Source organism: Leptonotus elevatus, chromosome 17 (genome assembly GCF_054856555.1).
Source record: "Leptonotus elevatus isolate MCC_2025b chromosome 17, RoL_Lele_1.0, whole genome shotgun sequence".
Taxonomy (NCBI): domain Eukaryota; kingdom Metazoa; phylum Chordata; class Actinopteri; order Syngnathiformes; family Syngnathidae; genus Leptonotus; species Leptonotus elevatus.
Genome location: NC_141255.1, coordinates 17,414,869 through 17,438,958, shown reverse-complemented (window position 1 = coordinate 17,438,958; position 24,090 = coordinate 17,414,869). Strand labels below are relative to the sequence as shown.

General features: G+C 40.4%; 1 protein-coding gene across 2 annotated transcripts in view; it reads left to right on the top strand.

Annotated features, from left to right (window-relative positions):
• Nucleotides 1-24,090, top strand: part of slc2a13a (solute carrier family 2 member 13a) — a 47,686-nt gene that overhangs the window by 14,055 nt on the left and 9,541 nt on the right. For both annotated transcript variants that reach the window (XM_086059043.1, XM_086059044.1), the window contains exons 2-4: nucleotides 754-913; nucleotides 3,129-3,337; nucleotides 19,106-19,214. In XM_086059043.1, coding sequence (XP_085915169.1) covers nucleotides 754-913; nucleotides 3,129-3,337; nucleotides 19,106-19,214 — 478 coding nt within the window. The remainder of the gene's footprint in view (nucleotides 1-753; nucleotides 914-3,128; nucleotides 3,338-19,105; nucleotides 19,215-24,090) is intronic.

Here is a 24,090-nt window from a genome sequence, read left to right as displayed (position 1 = left end):
TTATTGAAGCGTCCATTCGTCCATGTTAGGTTAGTTTGTTTCCTACAGTGTGGGCGCTTCCTGGTTTCGTCCCAGCTGCATATCCCGCCCACAAACGTAAAGTTGCTCTGTGATCGGTCTTTCGGATCGGTGAAAATCAACGGGCTCGGTACAAGATGCATTCTCAGTGGTTTGTGAACTCAAAAATACCGCGAGAATTCAGCTTGCAGAGCAAGGTTACCTGTAGAGGTAACGAAAACACAACAAGAAGTGAAATCCCGCTACCGCTCTCTGTCTCTCTGTTATTGGATTTGTTGTCCCAAAAGCTGACACCATGCGGCGCACCACTGGAGATGGCCTGGCTCGTTTTCTGACACGGGGTTGCCATAGCAACAGGTAACCAGTAGGCCATCGGCAGGGTGGTGTATGGGGAGGATTCGGAGTAAGAAGGGGATGATGATGATGGTGGTGAAGCTGGGGGGTGGGGGTAGGGTTTGCATAACAAGCAGGCTATTAATAGAGCTGATCAGGAGCCAGCTGCAGAACATGGTGGTCTTGTGTCCACATTCTTGTTAGAGTAGCGGTCTTCAGATGGACAAACAAAGTAGTGTTTATCCTGAGCTTATTTTACGTTGTCTTGAAGACTCCCGCTGTTAGCCTTGATTAGCAGCACTCTATTATGTTTTTCTCCAGCATGAAAGTTTGAAAATAATTGATAGATTTCCATTGCTCTGCCATCAGCTTGATAACCTTGCGTACTACTCTCGTTGTCAGGCATCGCCTCGATGACAGTTCCCGTCTACATCGCCGAGGCGTCGCCACCGCACCTCCGTGGCCAGCTGGTGACGGTGAACACACTCTTCATCACTGGCGGGCAGTTGACCGCCAGCCTGGTGGACGGCGCCTTCAGCTACGTGCAGCGTGACGGATGGAGGTCAGAACCGCACAGAAAACAAAATGGGGTCCCCCAATGAGTCTCACATCGCCATTCAGGACATATCGTTCCATTATATCAAATGCCAGAAGATCTCACTCAGGCCCAAATGTAAATGTCAATATATCCACGAGTCAACCTATAACATTTGCAAGAAGTTGGCACAGCGGCACATTTGGACCAGACGATACACGTTCCTGTTATGTTTTATCCCCCTCCATGCTGAGTTGCGAAATGTCAAAGTAGATAAAGACCGTCGATTCTTCTTCACATGTAAGCCTTGATGTCGTTGATGAGAGTAATTTCTGAATTCTCACTTGTGATTCCTGCAGGAGCGTTAAGGTGCAGATCTCCTTGATGACTTTTGCCAGAGCAGGAGAAGAAAAGGCTTTTGTGGGCGCTCGTGTCAGCACACGTGCCTGCTACTCTTTTTACTCAATTTTCACAGTCGCCACCTCCTTTCAATTAGTCTTTGCTCTCCTCTTCCCTCCTCTTATTGTTCGCTTTCAACTAATTTTGGGATTTCCATGCAGAGCACTCTTTGTCAGAACATGTTGAACTCTGATTGTATGCTTAAGTGGACGTGGAGAGCTTTTAAAAGCAATTTTCCTCTCACTGTAATCATTCAGTGAATCGGCTTTGTGAGTGTGTTAAGGGTGGGTTGGTCTGTTCTGTCTAGACGCTACAAATTGTTACTTACGTGGAAGCTCAGTTTTATAGACGCAGAACCAACAGACTCTAGATTTAATGGACAGAAAATACTAAGTGTCCAGTAGGGCTGCTGGTATTAAATGTTTTGGTATTTGGATATCTTTATGACAATTCTATCAAATAATCATGTATTTGTATAAAACTGAGAAAAAATGGTAAAAGAAGACAACAAAAACACATTTCCACTTGATAGTGAACGACCATTGGAAAAGTAATCCGACAGCTCTTGCCAGTCTCTATGGAGCACTTGAGCACTGCTAGCCGCTAATGCTAAAGCAGCCACTAAACGCTGGCAACAGGTGCCGTATAATACAAGGTTTACTTAATGAATCTTTCTTTAGCACACTTAATTGCAGATTGAGCGTGATTTTAGAATAAAATTGTGTTGTCAACAATGGTAGCAACCGTTTGTGACGGCAATACAAACGCCGCAAACACTGAAAGACGAGTCAAGGCAGTTATTACACTGCGATCCGCTGCTGTGAACAACCAAGGCATTGATCTCCGTATATTATTTAATAAGGGAAGATACATTTTTTAAGCTGTCCTTTTCACCGCATTGTGTACGTTTATGCATAGCAGGAGCCATTGCTGCTACAGTTGGCTTGACTACGTCTTCCTGACGATGTACACATAAATAAGCAAATATACGAGGCACAAAAGTGCCTCAAGCATGTACTTGAGGACCTTCAACATCCCTTTGTGCAGTAGCTGTCAGTCTGTTAGATACAGACAGATACTTGTATACTTATACAGCATGCTAGAGCAGGCTCACGTGCCTACATGGCGGCCATGTTGGAAGGGGCAAATCAAAGTCAATGGCATAGAGATCAGCTTAGCAGCGCCGTTAGGCACGCAGCTCCAAAGAAGTGTGTCGTATATCTACGTACATCTTATTACTTCAGCCAGTTACCACCATGAAGTGCTTTAAACGTCTCCAACTCGCTATTTTTTGATTTAATGATTTCAATCAAGGTTCCACTGTATACAGCACATGCATGTATTTATCTGTGCACATTTTGATTTAGCTGGTAGCGGGCCAAAACCTCGTACCTTCAAAATGGTCACTTTTCAGGAGCCCCAGAAAAAGACATGTTTTTTTCAACCATTAGCATTGTATCATCAAAGAGAACAAGCCATTTTCAACACTTCAGATTGGTCACTAATTTGTAAAAATGACACCCACAAATGAGGACGGACCAAAAGTATAGATTTTTGAAAAAATTTGAAATTTGCCAAATTATGTCTTACCAGATGTTGGTCCAACGGCAACAATATATATGTATAATATATGTTAATGGCAGGGTCGCAGTAAATGTTAAAGCAATTTCCAACAGAACGGTCTAAATTAAGCCTTGACATTTCTTCCCCAGGGTTTAATTTTAATGAGCCACCCATTGCTTGCAAGGAAATAACTTGACGCCAATTGAACGCTTCCTGTCACAAACCATGGAAATCAATTTGAAGGCATATGAATAGGCCCTGTTTCCTGCTTCCTCGCCAGGTACATGCTGGGCCTGTCAGTTGTTCCCGCCATGCTCCAGTTTGTGGGCTTCCTGTTCCTGCCCGAAAGCCCTCGTTGGCTGATCCAGCGCGGGCTGACCCAGAAGGCCCGCCGTGTCCTTAGCCAGATCCGAGGCAACCAGAACATCGACGAGGAGTACGACAGCATCAAGAACAGCATCGAGGAGGAGGAGAAGGACGGCAAAGGAGGTGAGACGGGGGCCAGGATGTGTTGTGTCAAAAATTCACTGCTTCTCAAAGTATGCTACGCAAGGCCTGACATGCGAGAATCACTAAGTACAGTTCAGTTTTTAGTGCAAGGTTTTAATATTGGTAATGTTTGCTGTGCATGGGGAGCTGCATTTTTTTAGGTGGTGATTGGTGTAAATTTACACGGTGTTGCCACAAAACCAAACATTGTAACACATACCTGATAAAACGGTTCCACTTGAAGTCTGCGTGTCTCCAAATTGAAAACGTTGTACTGTACGTATGCACACAGCACATGTTACTGCCAAGCGTTCCCTGCTGTTCCCCCGCACTGCCAAGGAACATTATTCACACGTCTCAGGAAAGCCAGTGAAGCCTGACGGCTTGCAAACACTAAAACGTGCAATATTGTCCTTCCTATATTAAGGTATTTTTTTCTATTTAATTGCCAAAAACAACATGATTTGAATGGGCTTGTTAAACAGTGATTTTAATTCTAACCACACCCACAACCATATCTCACATACTGCATTGATATGAATGATTATGTTGAAGCTCAGTGATCAGTAATCCAGCAATTTAACTTTTCCTGAGTTATACTTGGCACACACACACACACACACACACATACGCGGACACACGCATCCCTGGTGCTGTGACCAGTCACCGAAGAGAGGCAAGGGAATCACTTTCATCCCATATCTAATCAACCTTGACAAGTGAGAACACCATGTGTCTGCCAGGAGTGCCATCCAAACATCCTCTTGGGGCCGCGTGTCCTGCAGTGAAGAGGAACCTTCATTACACACACACACACAAACACACACAGTGGCAGCAGCCTCATTGTGTACTCAGCTGGTTCATTTTCATTTCAGCATCCCTCCTGCAGTTCCAATCAGTATTATCAGGTGGATTCTTACAGTTAACTGTGTTGGAACGTTGCCTGTTTAAGTAGGATCTTGTCGCTTGATATTTGTTTGTTTGTGACACATTTAGCCATGACTGTAATTTGCATTGTTATAACAGGAAGCAAAGACTTGGTAGGACTGAGTGTCCCTTTTCATTGTTTTTGTCTCAGTGTTTAGTTTGTGTTTGTGGGTGTCCGCCAAACACCTTGGAGCCATTAACGCAAAGCAATTAGATTGCAAAGTACATTGATTCCAGGGTAGAACTATTTTGGTACTCTAATTTGCTGCTTTAATGTTTGTTTGTTTTATCTTTCCCTCAGTGTGCTTTCGGGCCTTTTAAAATGCTTCTTTACATTAATGAAGTCTATAATGCCCTCACCTCGAAACCTGTTTGAGATTAAGGTCAAATATTGTGTTTTTTATGGAAGAATATTGCAGTATAATTCTTGGGGGGGTTGCACTTGTTTATGCAGTGTTACATTAAATGAATTGTGAAATACGGTTATGGATGTTAGATAAAACTTTCAGCCCGATACCAGTACAAATACTCAACCATTAAGTAGTCACCGAAATTTTAATTAATTTGAATTGTTAAGACATGTTGAACCACGTCACTCCAATATGTTTCAAAGGCAACTGAAATGCCTTTAATATGTCATTATATACCCTCTATTTTGATTCATTAACGTTTCTTGTGCAGCACCATTGTTAAGATATTGTTAATAGGAAGAGAACATTTCACAGCCTAAAAGCCCACAATCTTTGCCTTTGAGGCACTAAAATCCTCCTGTGTGATTGGCCAAACGCTACTTACGAACCAAGCCCCAATGATGACATGCCCGTTACCATGGGAACAACACTTTCCCCCATTCATTTTCTCTCTGTCTCTATCAAAAAAAGAAAAAAAAGATGGGGATGTCAATGTTGTGGCAACCTTCTCAGTAGTCATTATATTATCATTCTTCATGTGCAAGTTGATAGTTCACTGTATTGAACACATTGATTTCTGAGGCATGGCCCGTTCATTGCAATTGGAACTCTACGCTGACTCACATCCCAAGAAAATAGAGTATATATCTAAAAAGGCCGACCGATGGGAACAGTGCGTCCTTTCATCTCAGGTACGGTTTGGTGATAAAGGTTACATGAATGCATCAGGAGAGTCTTTACAGTGAAATAAAATGTCACAGGTGAAGGTTTTTGTGCTGGATATAGAGGAGACTAGTTATATCACGGGTAAGTTGTCACATTGCAATTTTCTTCTCCACCAGAGGGCGCAACAAAAAAGTGGAATGCTAATTTTCTTCGTCTAATGGTCAGGTGTTTGTGTACTGTCTGAGAAGAGAATAGCACATTGTGAGCTGAGATGAGTGCCAGTTATCTGTTTTGCACAACCCAAAGTAAAAATGTTCAACTTCATATATTTTGAAATAGGCATCGTTCATAGACAAATTCTAACAGCAAATTATTTGGACTCGTTAGAGGAGAGATTCAGGCATCTTGTCATGCCTCAGTCACCGCTCTGTTTTAAGCTAACTTTAAACTAGAGCAAGTATTAGCCAACATGGTAGTTTGGGGCAACTTGTCTCAGTCATTTTGGGGTTTGTTGTCACATATGCAAAGAATAAGCCAATGAAAAATGCACCTCTGGCAACTCTGTTTACCCAGTATGCCAGACTTATTCTTCAGATGAGAGAATCTGATGAGTGAGAAAATTTATTTAATTTCATTGTTTAAAAATGGATTTTCCAGGTGTTGGAACTACAGTATGCCCACATGTCAGGACTGGTTTAAGTTTCATGATGTATCATCCATCCATTAACCGAAATGATTAATTTTTTGAAATTCAATTTCATCTAAAATTTCCAGTTTAAAGGGGGAATGGGGCAGGCATTTGAGGCTCAAAGCTATAACATATTTATGTTTTTCTATGTTTATATGTTCAATAAACCAAACCATATAGTTATGTTTATTGCTCAAACAACCTGTGCTACCTTTAACGTAGCCATCTGCTGTCAAGATAAAGGATAATCTGTAGTCCAAATTAATAGTGTGATTAATCTGTATCATCCTGTGTTTTTTCTTTTTAAAGACCTAAGAAGCTGTCAAACTGACAGTTGTGACGTGTCTTATCAGCTGATGTTCCTGGGCGTAGCCGGCGTACATATTATGTAAATTGTTCATATTTTTGAAAATATTAAATAAGACAAAGCATTTAAAAATAAACACTTGAGATCCTTCATTTCCCCTGGATTGTGAAAACACACAAAAATGTAGATGTTAATACATGATTAATGCAAAAATGTTCGTGTGTTTTGTATTAAGTTAACTTTGAAATTATGTTAGACTCTTTTGGGATTGTTGTTTGTTTTATATTTATGGTTTCACTTTCAATTACTTTAGTGACAATTGTAAACATTACTGGGGTTTTCATTTATTTATTTTACTCTTCTTGGCAGGGTTTGTTTCATGATGACATTGGTTGACACTTTCATACTCTTGTCAAAACGAGGTCACCATTGATGAGATGCTACATTCGCTGTTTGCTTGAGCGCTCTTCATGATGCTGGAATGATTGACCTGAACTTGAAGTAAGAATGCTATTGATTTTGCTGTCTGACATGAAATGTTTGAATTGGTAGCACGTTTGGAGATTGTTAACATTTATTTAAATGTACTGCATTTGACCAGTTAGGTTCGGATGATCAGTTTTGGAGTTTAGATGTCAATCATGTCGGCTTGGTTTCTGTTTCAGGTATTCAGTCCTTGACAAACGCTGACAAACTTTAAGTCTTTCTTTTGGTAATTGTGGATGCCCCTTCACAAACACACCACTTTTCTTTTTTTCTTTTTTACAGTCGGTGAGTTTTACCGTCTCCCTCCACTGGAGCTTCTATTTCTCTTGGTGACTATTAATAATTCATGGTGTTTGAGCATTTTTATGAAAATCCAGTGTGGGTCCCGAGCCTGCTTAAATCCACACAAAAATCATAATGAGACCACGGCTGCTCTTCGCTTTGGGGATGACAAAACATAAGGAATTCCTGCTGGGGTATTTCTCATAAATAATCGCATTATCATTGGGATTTGGTTTTGCATGGAAAGTAGTGGACAATATTTGGAATCTGATGTGATTTGTCACAGCATAGTTGCATCTGCCTCATGGCTGAGAGGTATAAAATTTGAATTAGGAATGAACAATTAATTGAATTCAACTCGACACCGCAATGCATTGGATGCAATTTTGAATTAATGAATGAATGGCTTCTAATTATAATATAGCAGAAAAATATCACTATTAGACTTTTTTAATAAAAATGTTTACATGGATTTTTTTCTGCATGTGCACCACTGGTCTCGAATAAGGCCTTGGAATGTAAACATGTGTTGTTGTTGGGGGTTTTTTCCATTCCCTCCCCTCACTTTCTGCCTCATTTGCCAGAGCCCTAACAGACGGTCTGATTGCGAAAATGACTCAAGTTTGCACAGCGGTGGTTGGGATGCAGGGTGGAGAAAGAAAAAACAAGAAGCTCCAACTGGGAAATGATGCGTTAGAGGAGACTGCAAAACTAGGATAGCTGAGGAAGAGGACAGGAGGGAATTATCTGCATCTTTACTGAAATAAATGGCTTATATGTGCAGGCAAATCTGAATGCTGCAAATTAATCTTTTGTGCATTGCACCATTGCTGCTACCCAGCATCAATTGCCTATTCATCACAGTTAAAGAAAGGCATTGATCTTTTACATACAAAGGCTCAAGAAGATGCCGGTCAGACCTGGCAGACCAAAACGTATTGTGAGGGTTTGCTGGGAACGTCTGGCGGAATCCCCTGCCACAAAGAGTTTCAACGCCCACCTCCGGCAGAACTTCTTCCTTGTACCGGGGTAGGCGGGGGACATTGAGTCCGAATGGGCCATGTTCCACGCCTCCATTGTCGAGGCAGCCGAGCTGTGGCCGTAAGGTGGTCGGTGCCTGTCGCCGCGGCAATCCTCGAACCCGCTGGTGGACACCAGCGGTAAGGGATGCCGTAAAGCTGAAGAAGGAGTCCTACCGGGCCTTTTTGGCCTGTGGGACTCCAGAAGCAGCTGACGGGTACCGGCTGGCCAAGCGGAACGCAGCTTCGGCAGTTGCTCAGGCAAAAACTCGGACATGGGAGGAGTTCAATGAGGCCATGGAAAACGACTTCTGGACGGCTTCAAGGAAATTCTGGTCCACCATCCGGCGTCTCAGGAGGGGAAAGCAGTGCACAAATCAACACTCTGTATAGTGGAGATGGGGTGCTGCTGACCTAGAAGTCCTCCTCAATTCCACCGACACGTCTTCCTTTGAGGAAGCAGAGTCTGGGGACTCTGAGGTGGGCTCTCCTATCTCGGGGTTTGAAGTCACTGAAGTGGTTGGAAATCTCCTCGGTGGCAGGGTTCCAGGGGTTGATGAGATCCGCCCGGAGTTCCTAAAGGCTCTGGATGTTGTGTGGCTGTCGTGGTTGACACGCCTCTACAACATCGCATGGACATCAGGGACAGTGCCTCTGGATTGGCAGACCAGGGTGGTGGTACCCCTTTTTAAGAAGGGCGACCGGAGGGTGTGTTCCAACTATAGAGGGATCACACTCATCATCCTCCCTGGTAACGTCTATTCAGGGGTGTTGGAGAGGAGGGTCCGTCCAGAAGTCGAATCTCGGATTCAGGAGGAGCAATGTGGTTTTTGTACAGGCCGTGGAACAGTGGACAAGCTCTTCACGCTCTGCAGGGTCCTCGAGGGTACGTGGGAGTTCGCCCAACCAGTCTACATGTGGATTTGGAGAAGGCGTTCGACCGGTTCCTTAGAGGAGTTCTGTGGGGGGTGTTTCGGGACTACGAGGCATCGAGCCCCTTGATTTGGGTTGGTCCCTGTACGACCGGTGCCAGAGCTTGGTCCGCATTGCCGGCAGTAAGTCGGATTTGTATCCTATAAAGGCTGGACTCCGCCAAAGGTGCCCTTTGTCACCGATTCTTTTAATAACTTTTATGGACAGAATTTCTAGGCACAGCCAAGGAATTGAGGGGGTCCGGTTTGGTGGCCTCAGCATTGCATCTCTGCTTTTTGCAGATGACGTGGTGCTGTTGGCTTCATCAAGCCGTGATCTCCAACTCTCACTGCAGCGGTTCGCAGCAGAGTGTGAAGCGGTTGGGATGAAGATCATCACCTCCAAATCCGAGACCATGGTCCTCAGTCGGAAAAGGGTGGCGTGCTCTCTCCGGGTCGGGGATGAGATCGTTCCCCAAGTGGAGGAGTTCAAGTATCTTGGGGTCTTGTTCACGAGTGAGGGCAGGATGGAGCGGGATATCGACAGGTGGATCGGTGCTGCATCTGCAGTGATGCGGACTCTGTACCGGTCCGTTGTGGTGAAGAAGGAGCTGAGCCGAAAGGCGAAGCTCTCGATTTACCAATCGATCTACGTTCCTACCCTCACCTATAGTCACGAGCTGTGGGTCGTGATCGAAAGAGCATCCCGGATACAAGCGGCCTAAATGAGTTTCCTCCGCTGGGTGTACGGGCTCTCCCTTAGAGATAGTTTGAGAAACTCAGTCATCCGGGAGGGATTTAGGGTCGAGCCGCTAATCCTCAGCATTGAGAGGAGCCAGCTAAAGAAGCTCGGGCATCTGGTTCAGATGCCTCCTAGACGCCTCCCTGGAGAGGTGTTCCAGGCATGTCCCACCGGCGGGAGGCCCTGGGGACGACCCAGGACACGCTGGAGAGACTATGTCAAAATCGATGCGCTCAAGACGCATTGAGGAGCGTGTTATTGTTTTAGCTGACATGATAACAAAAACATGCTTTAAGCCAACTGCATTAAAAGTATCTACATCAAGATTTACCTCCTGCCTCGTAAATATTAATAAGTGTTCCAACTCTACACACTGATACTACATGACATTTTCTTTCCTGGTGGGAAACCCATAAAATCATCACAATAAACCACAGAATGCCATGACAGGTGAGTAGATATGTGACAGGAAAAAAAATCTGCGACCCAACCGGGAATACTCGTCCTAATGGAGAATTGTCAAGTGCAGCAAAAGCTAAGGGAAGCTAGCTACATGTATATGTGCTCACAAAATAATACCTCTGACTTCTTTCAAATCCCTGACAATGTGTGTGCACCGGATGCAGCAGGTGCATGTCTGTTTTTACACCTGCCTGCTTTTACTTCTGTGAATATCAGCCGGGGTCGCTTATACAGCAGCGGTGCTAGACCTCCTCCTAAAGCCCGCAGAGACAAGCAAACAGAGAAGCGCGATATCGCAGAAAAGGCCGCTACTCCAGACATGTTCTTACCGACTTAGTCCAGTTCCTCTCTAAGATAAATGACAAGGAGGGGGACATCACAGTGTGACCTCTCTTGATCCGCCGTCTCCAGAAAGACAGACGATGGAAGGAATGATGCATGATTAAGTCATTGATCAAGATCTCATTCAAGCCACGGCAAAGGTCACTTTGCGGCTTTTAAAAGTAAAATGAAAATCTCCCTGCAAGTCCTGCAAGCGTCTTGCATCATCAGTCAGCAACACTCTTTGAAAAGCAGATGTTGCCAATCACGTTGCTTTTTAAAACACGTCCTCTCCAAATGTGCGCCATCTGCTTTAGTGATTGAAGCCATTTGCCAGTATTGTCTGTCATCGATCATTTTAGTTCGGGGTTAGTCTATTTCTCAGCTTTATTTACAAATCTGCACATCCGTCATCAAAACGGCTTCTATCTTCAAAATGTATTGTCAAGAGTGAGTGACAACAAAAATTATGTCCCTCGCAAAGATGATGGCAAAGGCAGAAAACTAAATTACCTCACATTTGTTATCTACTCTTGCTAAGGCTTGCGGAAGTGGTTCACTTTCATTGATTTTGATGTCATGCAAGATTGGGAATGTCATTTTTACAAAACACTCACAAATTGTCACACGTGCTTGCGTACAGTGAAAAATTGGGCACAACCGCCAGTGCTGCATGTGTAAATTCCACCGGTGGACTGTGTACAAGGCTCATACTCCTTTTGTGCAGCTAGAACAAGTCAGCAGCGCGGCTGGCTTTACGATGTGGCGTCCCCCAGGAGTCGTGCACAAGTACTCCACACTTGCTATGTATGTGGCCCCTCAAATACCTCCTTACTTTAGTGAGGGGCATGATGACTTTTTCCATGGTTAGGCTGCAGCCTTAAAACATCAGTCAGCCAGCCTAGAAAATGGTGACTTTCTCCAAAATCCTTGCTCCTCTGGCGTCAATAATTGAGCAAACCAGATCTGTCAGGATTCCTGTCTGTGTGGCTGTCAGGATGCCATCCATGGATGAAGGAATATTGAGCCAGTTGACTTTACACACCTTCTTAGGAGTATTTCTGGCTGCCATGAATATGAAATTGTAATAGCAAGTGGATGAATAAATTTCTATAAGCAAGAAAAAAACAAAATTATTTCAAACAATGATGCTAGGTACTGTATGTGATAAGTCTTGTACGGTATCAAAATGTGTCATTTGTACGCACATTTAAACCAACTAAATAGCATGAATTACTTCTTGGTTTCTATTCAGCATAAATCTTGACTCCGCCGCTCTTGAATACGGCCCAGTATGAGGTGACGTGATCCTGCTCTGATAAAGTTGAGATGAGGAGGTGGGGAGAATAAATCCGCCTTTGATTTCTGTCTGAATTCTGCAACGGTTATCAACAAATTATATGCTAACATTCAAATATGAGAATCAGCTATCTTCCATGATGCTCTTGGAAATGCAAAGCTGCCATCTATCAACTTCAGGCTCCATTAACATGCTGCAAATGGAAGCATCCGACAAGAATAATGATGCTCAACAGCTTCTTTAATTAGTGGGGGTTGGGGTGTTTCCTGAAAGCAGGTAGGCAATGAGTAAAGATAATTGGAGAGTCCGTGTGCTGAACCGTGAATGTTAGAGAAGGTTTATTAAAAATAAAAAAAACTCCAGGACATCCCTTGTCGGCACAGTATGAACACATGTGGAGTAGAGTTTGATGCATAATTTGACTGTAAAATTAACAGTAACATACAGTTTCAGTTTAAATTCAAACTTTGGTTACGTGTTTTCACTACTGTTACACATTACCACAAGCACCATCCCCAAATATTTTCTGTGTATTTGATGATATTTCAACTCTGACTAGAGGTTTTTAAATGTCAGCTCATTCCTGTCACATAACTTATTTTTTTGACATTGTAAAAAAAAATAAATGTTGATTGAATTGAGTGGAGGTCTAGCAAAGTGAGTCCCAAATCTCAAGGCAAGTCAAGTCCCGGTGCAGTTCTGATAGAAACCATGGTAACCGATGTCAAGCTCGCCCGGCCGGTCGTATCCACAGCACCGTCACGCTGCACATCAGAAGCACTCATGTGCGCTGTTGTGGAAATTACTGACCAAGCTACCTTGTAATTGAAGGATCGAAGGGAAGCAGGTGGATCGGAGTGGGGGGGGGGGGGGGGTGTATAATTTCCCACTGTCGGTAGTGTGCCTGTTGAGCCTGCCGTGCCCCGTTCTGCTGCCTTGGGCTTGGGGCGTGGGCCATGTTGGGGTTGGGGGCGCTCCGTGCTCCTGGATTTGCTCTCCGGCCGGTGGCCCCCGCGGGGGGCCCTAGAGGGTTGTGTTTGCTTTGTCCTGGCCGGGGTTGATGGCTCCCTTCTTTGGTGGAGGTTTTCGTCCATGCCAGATCCATCACACCAGCATCTACCAAAATTCAAACACAATCTGCTTCTTCCTCTAGTCGCTGAATCTATCCTTCCTTTCTTTCTTCAGTCTTTCCTTTAGTTTCTTGAGGTCTCCTTAATTTGTTGGAATTTAGATGTTTCTGGGGTTGGTGAAAGATTCTGGTTTGTAACCCTGTGGGTGGTAGTTGGTGTGTGGTCGGTGCTGGATTTCATTTTTCATTATTTTCTTTGATCCTTCCTCGGGTCTCCTGACAACTTCACGACTCTAGCGGGATTCTGAAGTATTTGGTTTAAATGAAGGGTATGGCATTTTTACTAGGTTTCAGGTGAATTAATGAGCACAAACTCACACGCACGCACATATGCGCACCCACACACACACACATATTTTACGCACACAGACACACACACACAAAAAAAAAGCATTGATGAAGACACGTTGAATCGGTAAGATTACCGAATGAGCAATACTGAGCTCTCTCTCTGAAAAATAAATGAAGGGTTGAAGGGAAGATGCATAATCGCGTTACTGTAAACAAAATGCAAGAAAGACGAGGTTTCAATGTCATGCAATTAGATCGGCACTGTGAGACTAAATCACGACGCTTGTGGCTTGACTGGGTGGTTGTTGTTTTTTTCTTCTTCCAGCTCCCGCCATCCAGTCGCTTTCAATATCTCATCTGATTGAATTACAGCAGGGTGGTGCTCCAGTGAGGAAATGAAGCGGTGTATGTCTTTGCACGTGTGTCTGATGTCTTTCTATAGTTCACTTCTTCATTAGGGAAGGAAAAAGATCAATAAAGTGTATTTATGGATTAAATGAAGCCCTTCTTCATGAGATGGCCCTCTCCGGATAGTTGATCCCGGCCGGGCACATAAATCTTGATATCCCTCGCGGCTAATCCGATAACGGTCGGCTTGGCTGGAAATCAAGCCATCATACTCCACCAGGTTATCTTTTTCAGCTGTCTGCGGTCAGAGCACTTCTTCATATCCTGGCGCGGCCTTAATAAAAAAGATATATATATTAAGAATACAATAACAGGCACATGGGAAATATTTACACCATTTCGTATATTTTTTACACCCATTAGGCGACCGCTCTGATTTATGAGTTTAATATTCCAATCCATGTTATAAGAATACTTCTTAAAAAAAGTGTATATTAGACTTGTGGTGAAATTATTGGCTGAAGTGAACAGACTTTAAAAACATTATAGAGATGTTGGTTTCAAGAATTTTGTGTTTGCTCTTTTAACAACTGTGAAGTGTACAAAGCGCTGATACTACAAGTACTTTTGATAAAGTCAACATTACCCCCCCCCCCCCCTTCCCCCCCAAAACGGCAGTTAATTGTAAAGAAAAACCCATAGATCTTAATATAGCATTCTCCCTGAAAATTGCGTGAGATTAATGGAATTTTCTATTCTTCCAATTTCTCATGTCTAGTTCCTGATCGTGAAACGGCAGCCAAGTAGTGAGTAACGAAACCTTGTGACTTGTGTCGGTACTCGCCTATCCCTAATTTCAATGAATGAATTTCAAAGATTAAGAAAATAATAATGATAATTACAAATCCAAAACGTGAAACAAAAATAAAAATATAATGTTTTTTTAAACATTCAAACCGAACGTGTTCGAATTGGAAGAATCCACTTAACATGCACGCCACAAGTTACATACAGAGGATGTAAAAAGTCTATACACCCCATCCATATATATATATATATATATATATATATATATATATATATATATATATATATATTACATACACACACATAAATCAGACCAATAACTTTTACCATTAATTTGATTTTTATCCTAAAATAATATTTTGGGAAGTAAAAATAAACAACTGAAAAAATGTAGTTGCACAAATGTTCACAACCTCATAAATGGAAAATCTGAATTAACCTGATTAACCTTAAATATATTTCTGATGTTCTAGTAGGCTTTTCCTGACTCTTTTGTTGTTGTTGTTTCTAGTGATGTAACAATATCCAAACATCACAATACGATATTATCACGATATGATGATCACGATACGATAATTATCACGATATTGTGGGGAAGTTGGCGATCTCAAAAAAGGTCACAATATTGTAAAAACAAAACAAATTCAAACTTTAAAAAAAAACACACTATTCTGCTAAAAACAACCTACAATCTCTAATAACACTTCATCTGACCATTGGCGTGGATTTTAAACAAAAGGGCCAAAACATGCCTTGCAAAAATTAAACTGCACTAAAAAACTAGCCACCAGAGGGTGCTAGAACTGCACAAATGGAAATCAACCTGACCTTTTTAACAGATGTGCTGCTTTTAATATCGTGACATGAAGATGACGCTATTGTGGCAGTTTTAATATTGCAATATCAAGATATTGCCGTTATCGTTGCGTCCCTAGTTGTTTCCAAGCAGCCTTAAGTTTTTGTGCTAGTATTAAGTGGTCTTTAGAACTGTTCATGATGACCTTCACCTTGATAAAGGCCCCGGTTCCTGCAAAATTGTTTAAGTCAAGCTGAGAAACAAAATGCTTATCAGTATGTGTACAGACCTTGTGTGTAAGTTAACGAATGTTGAATTTGCATGTATGAAAGTGAATGTGTAATATGAGGCCAATGGCTTTTTTGACTGAATCAGAGAAAAGTACTTCTCTGGTGACTGAATGCCCATCAAGCTATTTCAGCATTTCTCAACTAAAAGCAATCAAAGATAATGGTTCCCAAAGACACACAGGCGCACACACACACACCCACGCACACACACACACAGTCTGTGTGTAAGTAAGTGTGTCACTGAGTGAGTCTGGGTTTTCCTTTGGAAAGGAGTCTGCCCCAGAGAGAGTCCTCCTACATACAGCCGCTCCCCTTTTGGTGTGCGGTTTCACATGTGCAGCCCTCATGCAGTGTGTCGGGTTCGAGCAACTTTATCCTCCACATCTTGCCGTCCCTATCTCTCCCTCCTCTGTCCGCTACGCTTGTCCTCTCACTTTCTCATCCTATTAAGACTTCCCAGAGGAAGGGGCTTGTCGGCATACTGGCAGGAGATCAGGCTGAGAGGCAGGAAGGCCAGTGCCGATAAGAGTGTGGTTGGAGAAGAAAAAAAACAAGACAAGAAAGCAAGAGCTCATTCAGGCCAACTTGCAGTCTTTTGTGTATTATCTTGAATTATCTTCATTTGAGCAGTACTCACCTATTATCCACTGTGCTCAGAGCACTACAAATTTTGTTAATTGGGCTTTTTGGTCTGTTTTTGCCTTTTTAGTCATTATGGAGAAGCTTTAGAATTCCAGTGCTTTTTCAAACAGAATGTGCATCTCTCCAGAAAAGCAGATTTTTCCATATAAATTGGGGAATGCATCTTAAAGGATGTGGGGTGCGATACCATTCAAGGACAATTCGATACACTCACATCTAATAAAGCATAACCAATTTTACAATGCAAATTGTTTTATGTTTTTTTTACACACCTGTTATCTTGTCCAAACTGTGTATGATAAAAATGAATAAATGATAATTTAGGTCAAAAGCCAAATCGAACATCACATCAAGGGATTTGCAGACCTCTTTTGCTGCATCTGGGACACGTGCATGCTTCAAGAATCAGAAGACAAGTCAATCAACAAGGCTTTCATGGAAGGCTTGCTAGCTAGAAGCCTCTGCTCACAAAATAAATCAAAGCTGCCCATCTCAACTTTGCCAGTACCTGGACAACACTGAAGCTTTCTGGAAGTCCCTTTTGTGGACAGATAAGTCACAACTAAAACAGTCATGTTTGGTGATAAGTCAACACTGCATACCAGCAAAATAACCTTCACCCTAGAGTGAAGCATGGGGGTGAGAATGTTAAATTCTGGTTTGTTTTCAGTATGTATGTATATATATATGTACATATGTGTATATATATGTATATATATATATATATATATATATATATATATATATATATATATATATATATATATATATATATATATATATATATATATGTATATATGTATATATATATGTATATATATCTATGAATATATATGTATATATATATATATATGTATTTATATATATGTGTTTATGTATATATATATGTATATGTATATATATATATATATATATATATATATATATATATATATATATATACAACAGTCCCACTCATGCAGGCGTGCACTCTCTCTCTCTCTCTCTCTCTCTCTCACTCTCTCGCCTCTCTCATCGTAGAAATTGTAATCCCTCAAAGTAATCCCCATTTTTAATAAATGTACTTGTAATCTGATTACATGTTTTTTCCTGTAACTGTAACGAAATACAGTTACGTTTTTTTTGTAATCTGATTACGTAACAGTGGTACATGTATTCCGTTACTCCACAAGCTAGTAGGCTACACTCTAGTTTGTGTCTTTTTTTTTTTAGTTGCCTCTAAACTGCGGTGGCGCATTGCTGCCACCTTTCGGTTTGTCAGATTAAGATATGACAGGCTCCTTGTAAACAGGTGCTGCACGGCAATATAAGGCATCCAAAAGTATTGATACTCACTTAATGGATCAATATGCGAATCGGGACGGACAGTATCGCGATGTATTTCCAAACGATATTGTGTCCCAGCCATATATATATATTAGGGGTGTTAAAAAATCGATTTGGCAATATATCACAATATTACAGCACGCAATTCTCAAATCGATTCAATATGCAGCCGAATTGATTTTTAAACATCAATTTACTATGGAAATATTCAACAAAACGTCTTACTTAGGGTTAGGATTCACACATTAAGCATGGAAGAATTTTATATTAATGGAACATTAAGCCTTAATATTTTATTTCAGTGCTGTTTAAACATGAAACAGACTGCAACATGTTTGTTAAATGCAGTGGCTCAGTTATAAGCCTGAATTTTCAGATAAATGAATCATTTTCATGCAAATCTTACAGTGTACATGTACAAGTTTACTGATTTGTATTTTTTAAATTTGAGTTTTAAAAAAATCGCAATAATCAATTTATAGATTCGAATCGGAAATATATATACTGGCACCTTGATATTTTGGCGTCAAAAAAGGTTCGGTATCATTTTTCTTTAGTACCGGTACTTAAAAAAATAAATAAGAGACAGTCCGCCAACTCTGTTTTAAAGGCCGGTACACATACGTGCATGGCCCCCTCTTTTAGCGTGTGTGCAAGAGGGCGCAGGAAGATGACTTCACGGCAAGTTCACGCACTGAAGCGCTAGCTGGACGTGCACTCCTCGTTGAGAAGCATGAAGCGCTAATTAAGCTTATTAAGGTTTAATAAGTGTAGCGCTCGCTGGTCGTCCACTCCTCGTTGAGAAGTATGACGCGCCAATTAAGCCCGCAAGCAGAGTGGAAACCACGTGACAGCATTGACATTGCCTATGCATGTTTTCAATGAACACATGAAGAACAGAATGGTTTTCAATTTTCAGTTTTAGAAACGTTGAAGTTGAAGAAAAAGCAGCAATCATTCCTGCAGTGGACTCAAGGTGCGTTCAATGAACAGGCAGTAGGAAATCACGGTTATGCATAGAAAAAGCTCAGATGATTGACAGAGTAACAGACACAGGTTGTGACGCATTTTTGACACTTCTCTTAAAAATAAGTGTGTGAATTATTTTGTTCACAGTTTGTAGTATTTAATTACGCATTTGGCTAATTGGGAAAGGAATGGAGAAGAGCAGAGCAGAGACATGCACGCACACTCAAGCAACGTTACACTGATGGGTCATTGGAGTGCCACTGTGTTGCCAATATTTAAAACGGATGCAGTCAAAAACAGTACTTCAAGAATATGGCATGCAATGTGAAAACACATACAGTATAAATATAAATAGTATGTACATAAATTAACATGTATGCATCCCAATATTTTAAATTACTAATAAATAAAAGTTATTTTGTCAGTTTTAATTTTGCTGCTTTTGCTGATGTTTTAGAGTTTTGTTGAGGTACTGTTTCAGTACCAGTATCGAGGTATTTTATGCAGGTATAGTATCGAGGTCAACATTTTGGTATTGTGACAACACTAATATAAATATATATATATAAGTATAGGGTGAATGGTGGTAAGTGAAGGTCCCACTTGATATCCTTCCAAATGACTGGAATTGTGCTTTTGCTGTCTCCAGATGGCCCGCTGATCTGGCGCATGCTTACCTACCCTCCCACGCGGCGAGCACTCCTGGTGGGCTGCGGCCTCCAGATGTTCCAGCAGCTCTCCGGAATCAACACAGTCATGTGAGTACGTCCGCGCCGGCGGCGCCTCGAGGTCAGCAAGTCTTCCGGGCCGTTTTGCTTTGCATTTTGTTACCTATTCACTCCCTTGGGATGCAATGCGCCAAACGATTTCAGTCAACTGAGCATCTCTTGTCACTTATTCAACATACTGTTCACCTTTTTATACATTTTTATACATACTGTATGTCTGTTTGTGCATTCCCCAAACATTAAATAAATGATATGCATACAGTATAGAGGATTTTTCTTAAAAGGAACCCTGACTGTAATGACAAGTTTGCTCTATATTATTTATTTGGTTGTTACTAACATAACTATAAGATTTATTTTTCAAAGATCATTTCCAGTTTAAAACATTTTGTAGAAACTTTATTTGGACGTACGTCGCCATTGTTATTCACGTGGCAACGCATTCAGTGCGTAGTGACGTAAAATGGCAGCAGACTCTCTGCCGAGCAATGTGAAACGTCTATAAAGAAAGCAAGTTAAGCCTCGTCGCGTTCCTAAAAAAACAACATGCGATTGGGAGACTCACGCTCCCCCATGCCGTGCTCTCGTCATTCACCAGACACATTCAAGAGTTTTGATCGTCCCTTTAGGAATGCTACGGAGACTATGAATCTCATAGTTATGTTAATAACGAAATAAATAATATAGAGCAAACTTGTCATTACAGTCAGGGTTTCTTTTAAATTGACAGAGGGCTATCAACAATTTTGTCCATGTGTGTAGATATGTAGTGAACAATTACAGAACAATTAGGTGATTGGACAATTTTCTGTTAATATGCCAAGGCACCGTGGTTGGGATTAAGTCTATAATACTACACTTGACTGTATATTTATTGTCTTGATATATAAAGATGCCTTTTTTTCTAACAAAGCAGGCAACAATGAACTTAATCACATCTAATTACATTTTTATTTTGTTTTATTAAAAAGCAGGGACACCATTAGAACATTTTTAAGATACCATACTCTCTACATTAGACCTAAAAAAAAACTAAAAAAACAAACCGTAGTGTGCGTTTGTGTCTCAATCCTTCCCATTCAGTCCGAACACATTGAGACAGATGCACGTAACATCGCGGCGCTATGAAATTACAAAGAATTCCATAACACATCATCCGCCAAGCAACCGGAAAGAAACCAAACACCTTTATTTTTGCCTTCCCTGTTTAGTTGTTGTTATCTTTCCATCTGTGTCTGTCTCGCCACCCCTTTCCAGATGAACTATATTAGCAGGCTCTGTAAACAATCTGGGAATGTGTGCTGTTGCCTGGCAACCGCCAAAGCAAAGGCAATAGGCTAAGTGTGTGCGTGCGTTCTATTTTTTATTTTGTACCACGCGTGTGTGGCTCTGACTGTGGATTGTTGTCTGACGTCAAGGTGTGTGCCTGGCTCAAATGAGAGATTGCAAAATTGAATGTGACTGACATGTTAGCCGGGGAGAATTTGGGCTGCTGTTAAGCCAAGTGACACATTGCACCTGTCACAAATGCTGTTTGTGGCCCGTCGTCTATTGACTGCATGCCTCTTTAAATGTGCATTTATCTTCATCCTGACCCTCACTGAGAACAGCTCAGGGCTGAGCGTCCTCCTCCTCCACGCGCTCTCTTGCGCTGCTTTGATTGATCTGCTCATCAATAGTGACCCATTTACATTGATGTGTCATCAAGATAATGCGTGCCAATGATTGTGCTTGGTTTACAGCTGCCGTTGAAAAGTGTCTCCGGTCTGCGAAAATGTTAGTTATATCAGTTTAAGGCAGTATATATTTATCATTGTGGTGGGAAAACTTTTGTGCTCAAGGGTCACATTTTTTTTCATTTATTTAAGTAACATCAGGTTAAAAAGAAACAAAACAATTACAACAGAAGTTATACAATGGTGGTACTCAAAAGGAGTAGGTAGAAGTTCAGAGAACTTATAATAATCCTACTCCTAATTTTCCACTATTTGATTATACATTTCTTGTATGACAGAACCTCAAACTGAGGACAAAAAACAACTTATTTATAAGTAGCACAAGAATAATAATAATAATAATAATAATAATAATAATAATAATAATAATAATAATAATAATAATAATAATAATAATAAACTGGCCTCAAATATACAATATAAGAATACAAAAAAGGAAAACAATTGGCACAAACAGGATACTCGTTTATGGTTGTATAGCTTGAAGATACTCAAAGATAAATTGTGTAAATAGTATAAACGTTTGTAATTGTACAATATTAGAAAAACTCAAGACAATTGAGAAGAAGAAAATAGTCTCAATAGATTTATTTATGAATACAGTATTAAAAATGATAATAATAAAATAAATAATTGTTGCTATGAACAAAAAAAATAAAAAATAAACACCTCTTACTCATTAGCTATTCTCGCCAGAGCATAATATTGTTGTATCATCTGCAAATAGGACAAACTTTAGTTTTTCTGAGACTAAATACAGGTCATTGATGTAATGTAGGAACGATTTGGGGCCCAGCACAGATCCCTGTGGAACTCCACATATAATATTTTCACACATGGACCTGTGCTGCCCCAACTGGACATACGGTTTCCTATTCGATAAATAGGACTTTATCTTGTTAAAAGCAATACCTCTGATCCCATATTTTTGTATCTTTTTTATTTAAGTATTTTTTTTATCCATAGTATCGAAGGCTTTCTTTAGGTCTATGAAGATTCCGACAGAATGTTTTTTTTTTTTAATCGATATTATTTGTAATTTCTTCTATAATTCCATCAGCGCGAGTACAGGTGATCTATTTTTCCGAAATTCGTGTTGGCTATCGTTTAGTATATTATGTACATCAATGAATTGATCTGTTCTATTTGTGTAGAGCTTTTCTAATATTTTAGAGAATTGAGGCAAGATTGATATAGGTCTATAATTCATAAATTGATATTTCTCACCACATTTATAGATGGGAATTACTTTTTCTACTTTCATTGGATCCGGAAACCTTCCAGTTGTAAAAGACAAATCACAAATATGAGATAGTGGCTTAGCAATTACATCAATGACTTGTTTCAATATACTAACGTCCAGGTCATTGCAGTCTGTGGATTTTTTTATTTATACACCACATTAATGATTTCATTTTCATTTGTTGCATCAAGTGATATGGAATTATGATTTATGGGAACCCCATTACATATGGGTTCTGAACCTGAGATAGTCAATGTAGAAGCTAATTTCGGACCACCCTTAATTTTTAAAATGGACAAATGGGTCATCTTGAAACAAATGCTAAAGGACAAAATATTGTGAAACCGTCAAATGTTCTTCTGCCTGTAATTTATATTTTTATTGTTGTAAGCGTTAAGCGACTATAAAAGACGTTATTTGATATTTTTGTATTAATCAGGGAAGTAAATTCGTTATTTGATTAGAAAAACATGGGGAAAAATGTGTAAAAAACTATTATAAGACTTTTGATCATGTAAATGCCAGGTCATGTGTAAATACACTCGTAAAATTGTTTTAATAGTATTAGTCATAATAAATGTTAGGCAAGTTTTTAAATATATGTAAATGCAATTGATTTGACTGTTTTTGTATTATTTACAATAAATGTATTAAATATTTAATTAGACAAATAGAATAACACAATTGAATTAGCAAGTTTTCAGGTTCTGAATTAGAACTCTTGACAATGGAAGTATTCATTGGGCCAGATTGAAGTATTTTACCCACCGTGGTACTAAAGTAATGTCTATCACATGAAGTCACCAAAAAGAAAAAAGCGTGTGACTATATATCCTGTATGATAAATAGTTTTAACACGTGATTCTCCGATTTTTGCATTTCCTTCTGGGGAATTGTATTATGAATGCCTCTTTCAATTATTCACCCATTTCTGTAAGCCATACACACGCATGCACATACTGTATATGTATAGATTACCATTAACCAGTAGCTACTGTACTGTATCTTTCTAGGTATATATTGCATTTTGTGAACATTCTGGACTTGTAGCCATCCTGCACGAGCTCATGAAAGGCAAAGAATTCAAAAGGAATACATTCGGGTTTCACTATCGGGTCTCAGTCTTGACTCGACGACGTGTTCGGGCTCGTGTTTTTTCTTTAATTGGGTGGCTCAGGAGGAGAAGGTCAACCCAGTCGGTTATTATCAAGCTGAGGTCTGCACTTTGTTACATACAGACTGATCTACCAAATAATATCTGCCAAATATTTTCACCCTGTCGTTGTTGCAGGATAAACTATTGAGTGTTGGAGCTCTGGTTAATGTATTTGGTGTGGTATCCTGTGAATTTTGTGGAAAAGGTTTTATTTTTTTATTATACTTATATAGAATTAATTTGATAACTTCATTATTTTTCATGTACAATGAATACCTTTAAAAACGAAATGTTCCACTTGCTGTCAACTGAAGATGACATCACCTGTGCTGAGGAAGTAGGTAACCAATCACAGTTCTTCTGTCTTCGGTCAGTAACCTGAGCCATGATTGGGCGTTACTTACTTCCTCAGCACGGGTGATGTTATCTTCAGTTCAAGTTATCACATTCATTATAAACAAACTTAACGTTTTACTGCTGAAAATGGCTAAGTGAGTCAAGTATCCCTTTAAGAAAGTGAAAGTGGAGAAGACAAAACAGATGATTTCCTTCTTTTAAATTGTTTTGCATTCATAATTTTAAAAGTGGTTTAAAAAAGAAAAAGGAAAAAGAATGACGTCACATATGCGGCAAGTCACGTTTTCGTCTCACGTGTACTGTACATAACAATGAACACAGATCTTGGCCTTTTTGAAGCTAGCGATTGGAAGATGAAAATGTTAAGGTTGGTTGGTTGTACATTCTGTACTGTCGACACCCTGTAATGTGACA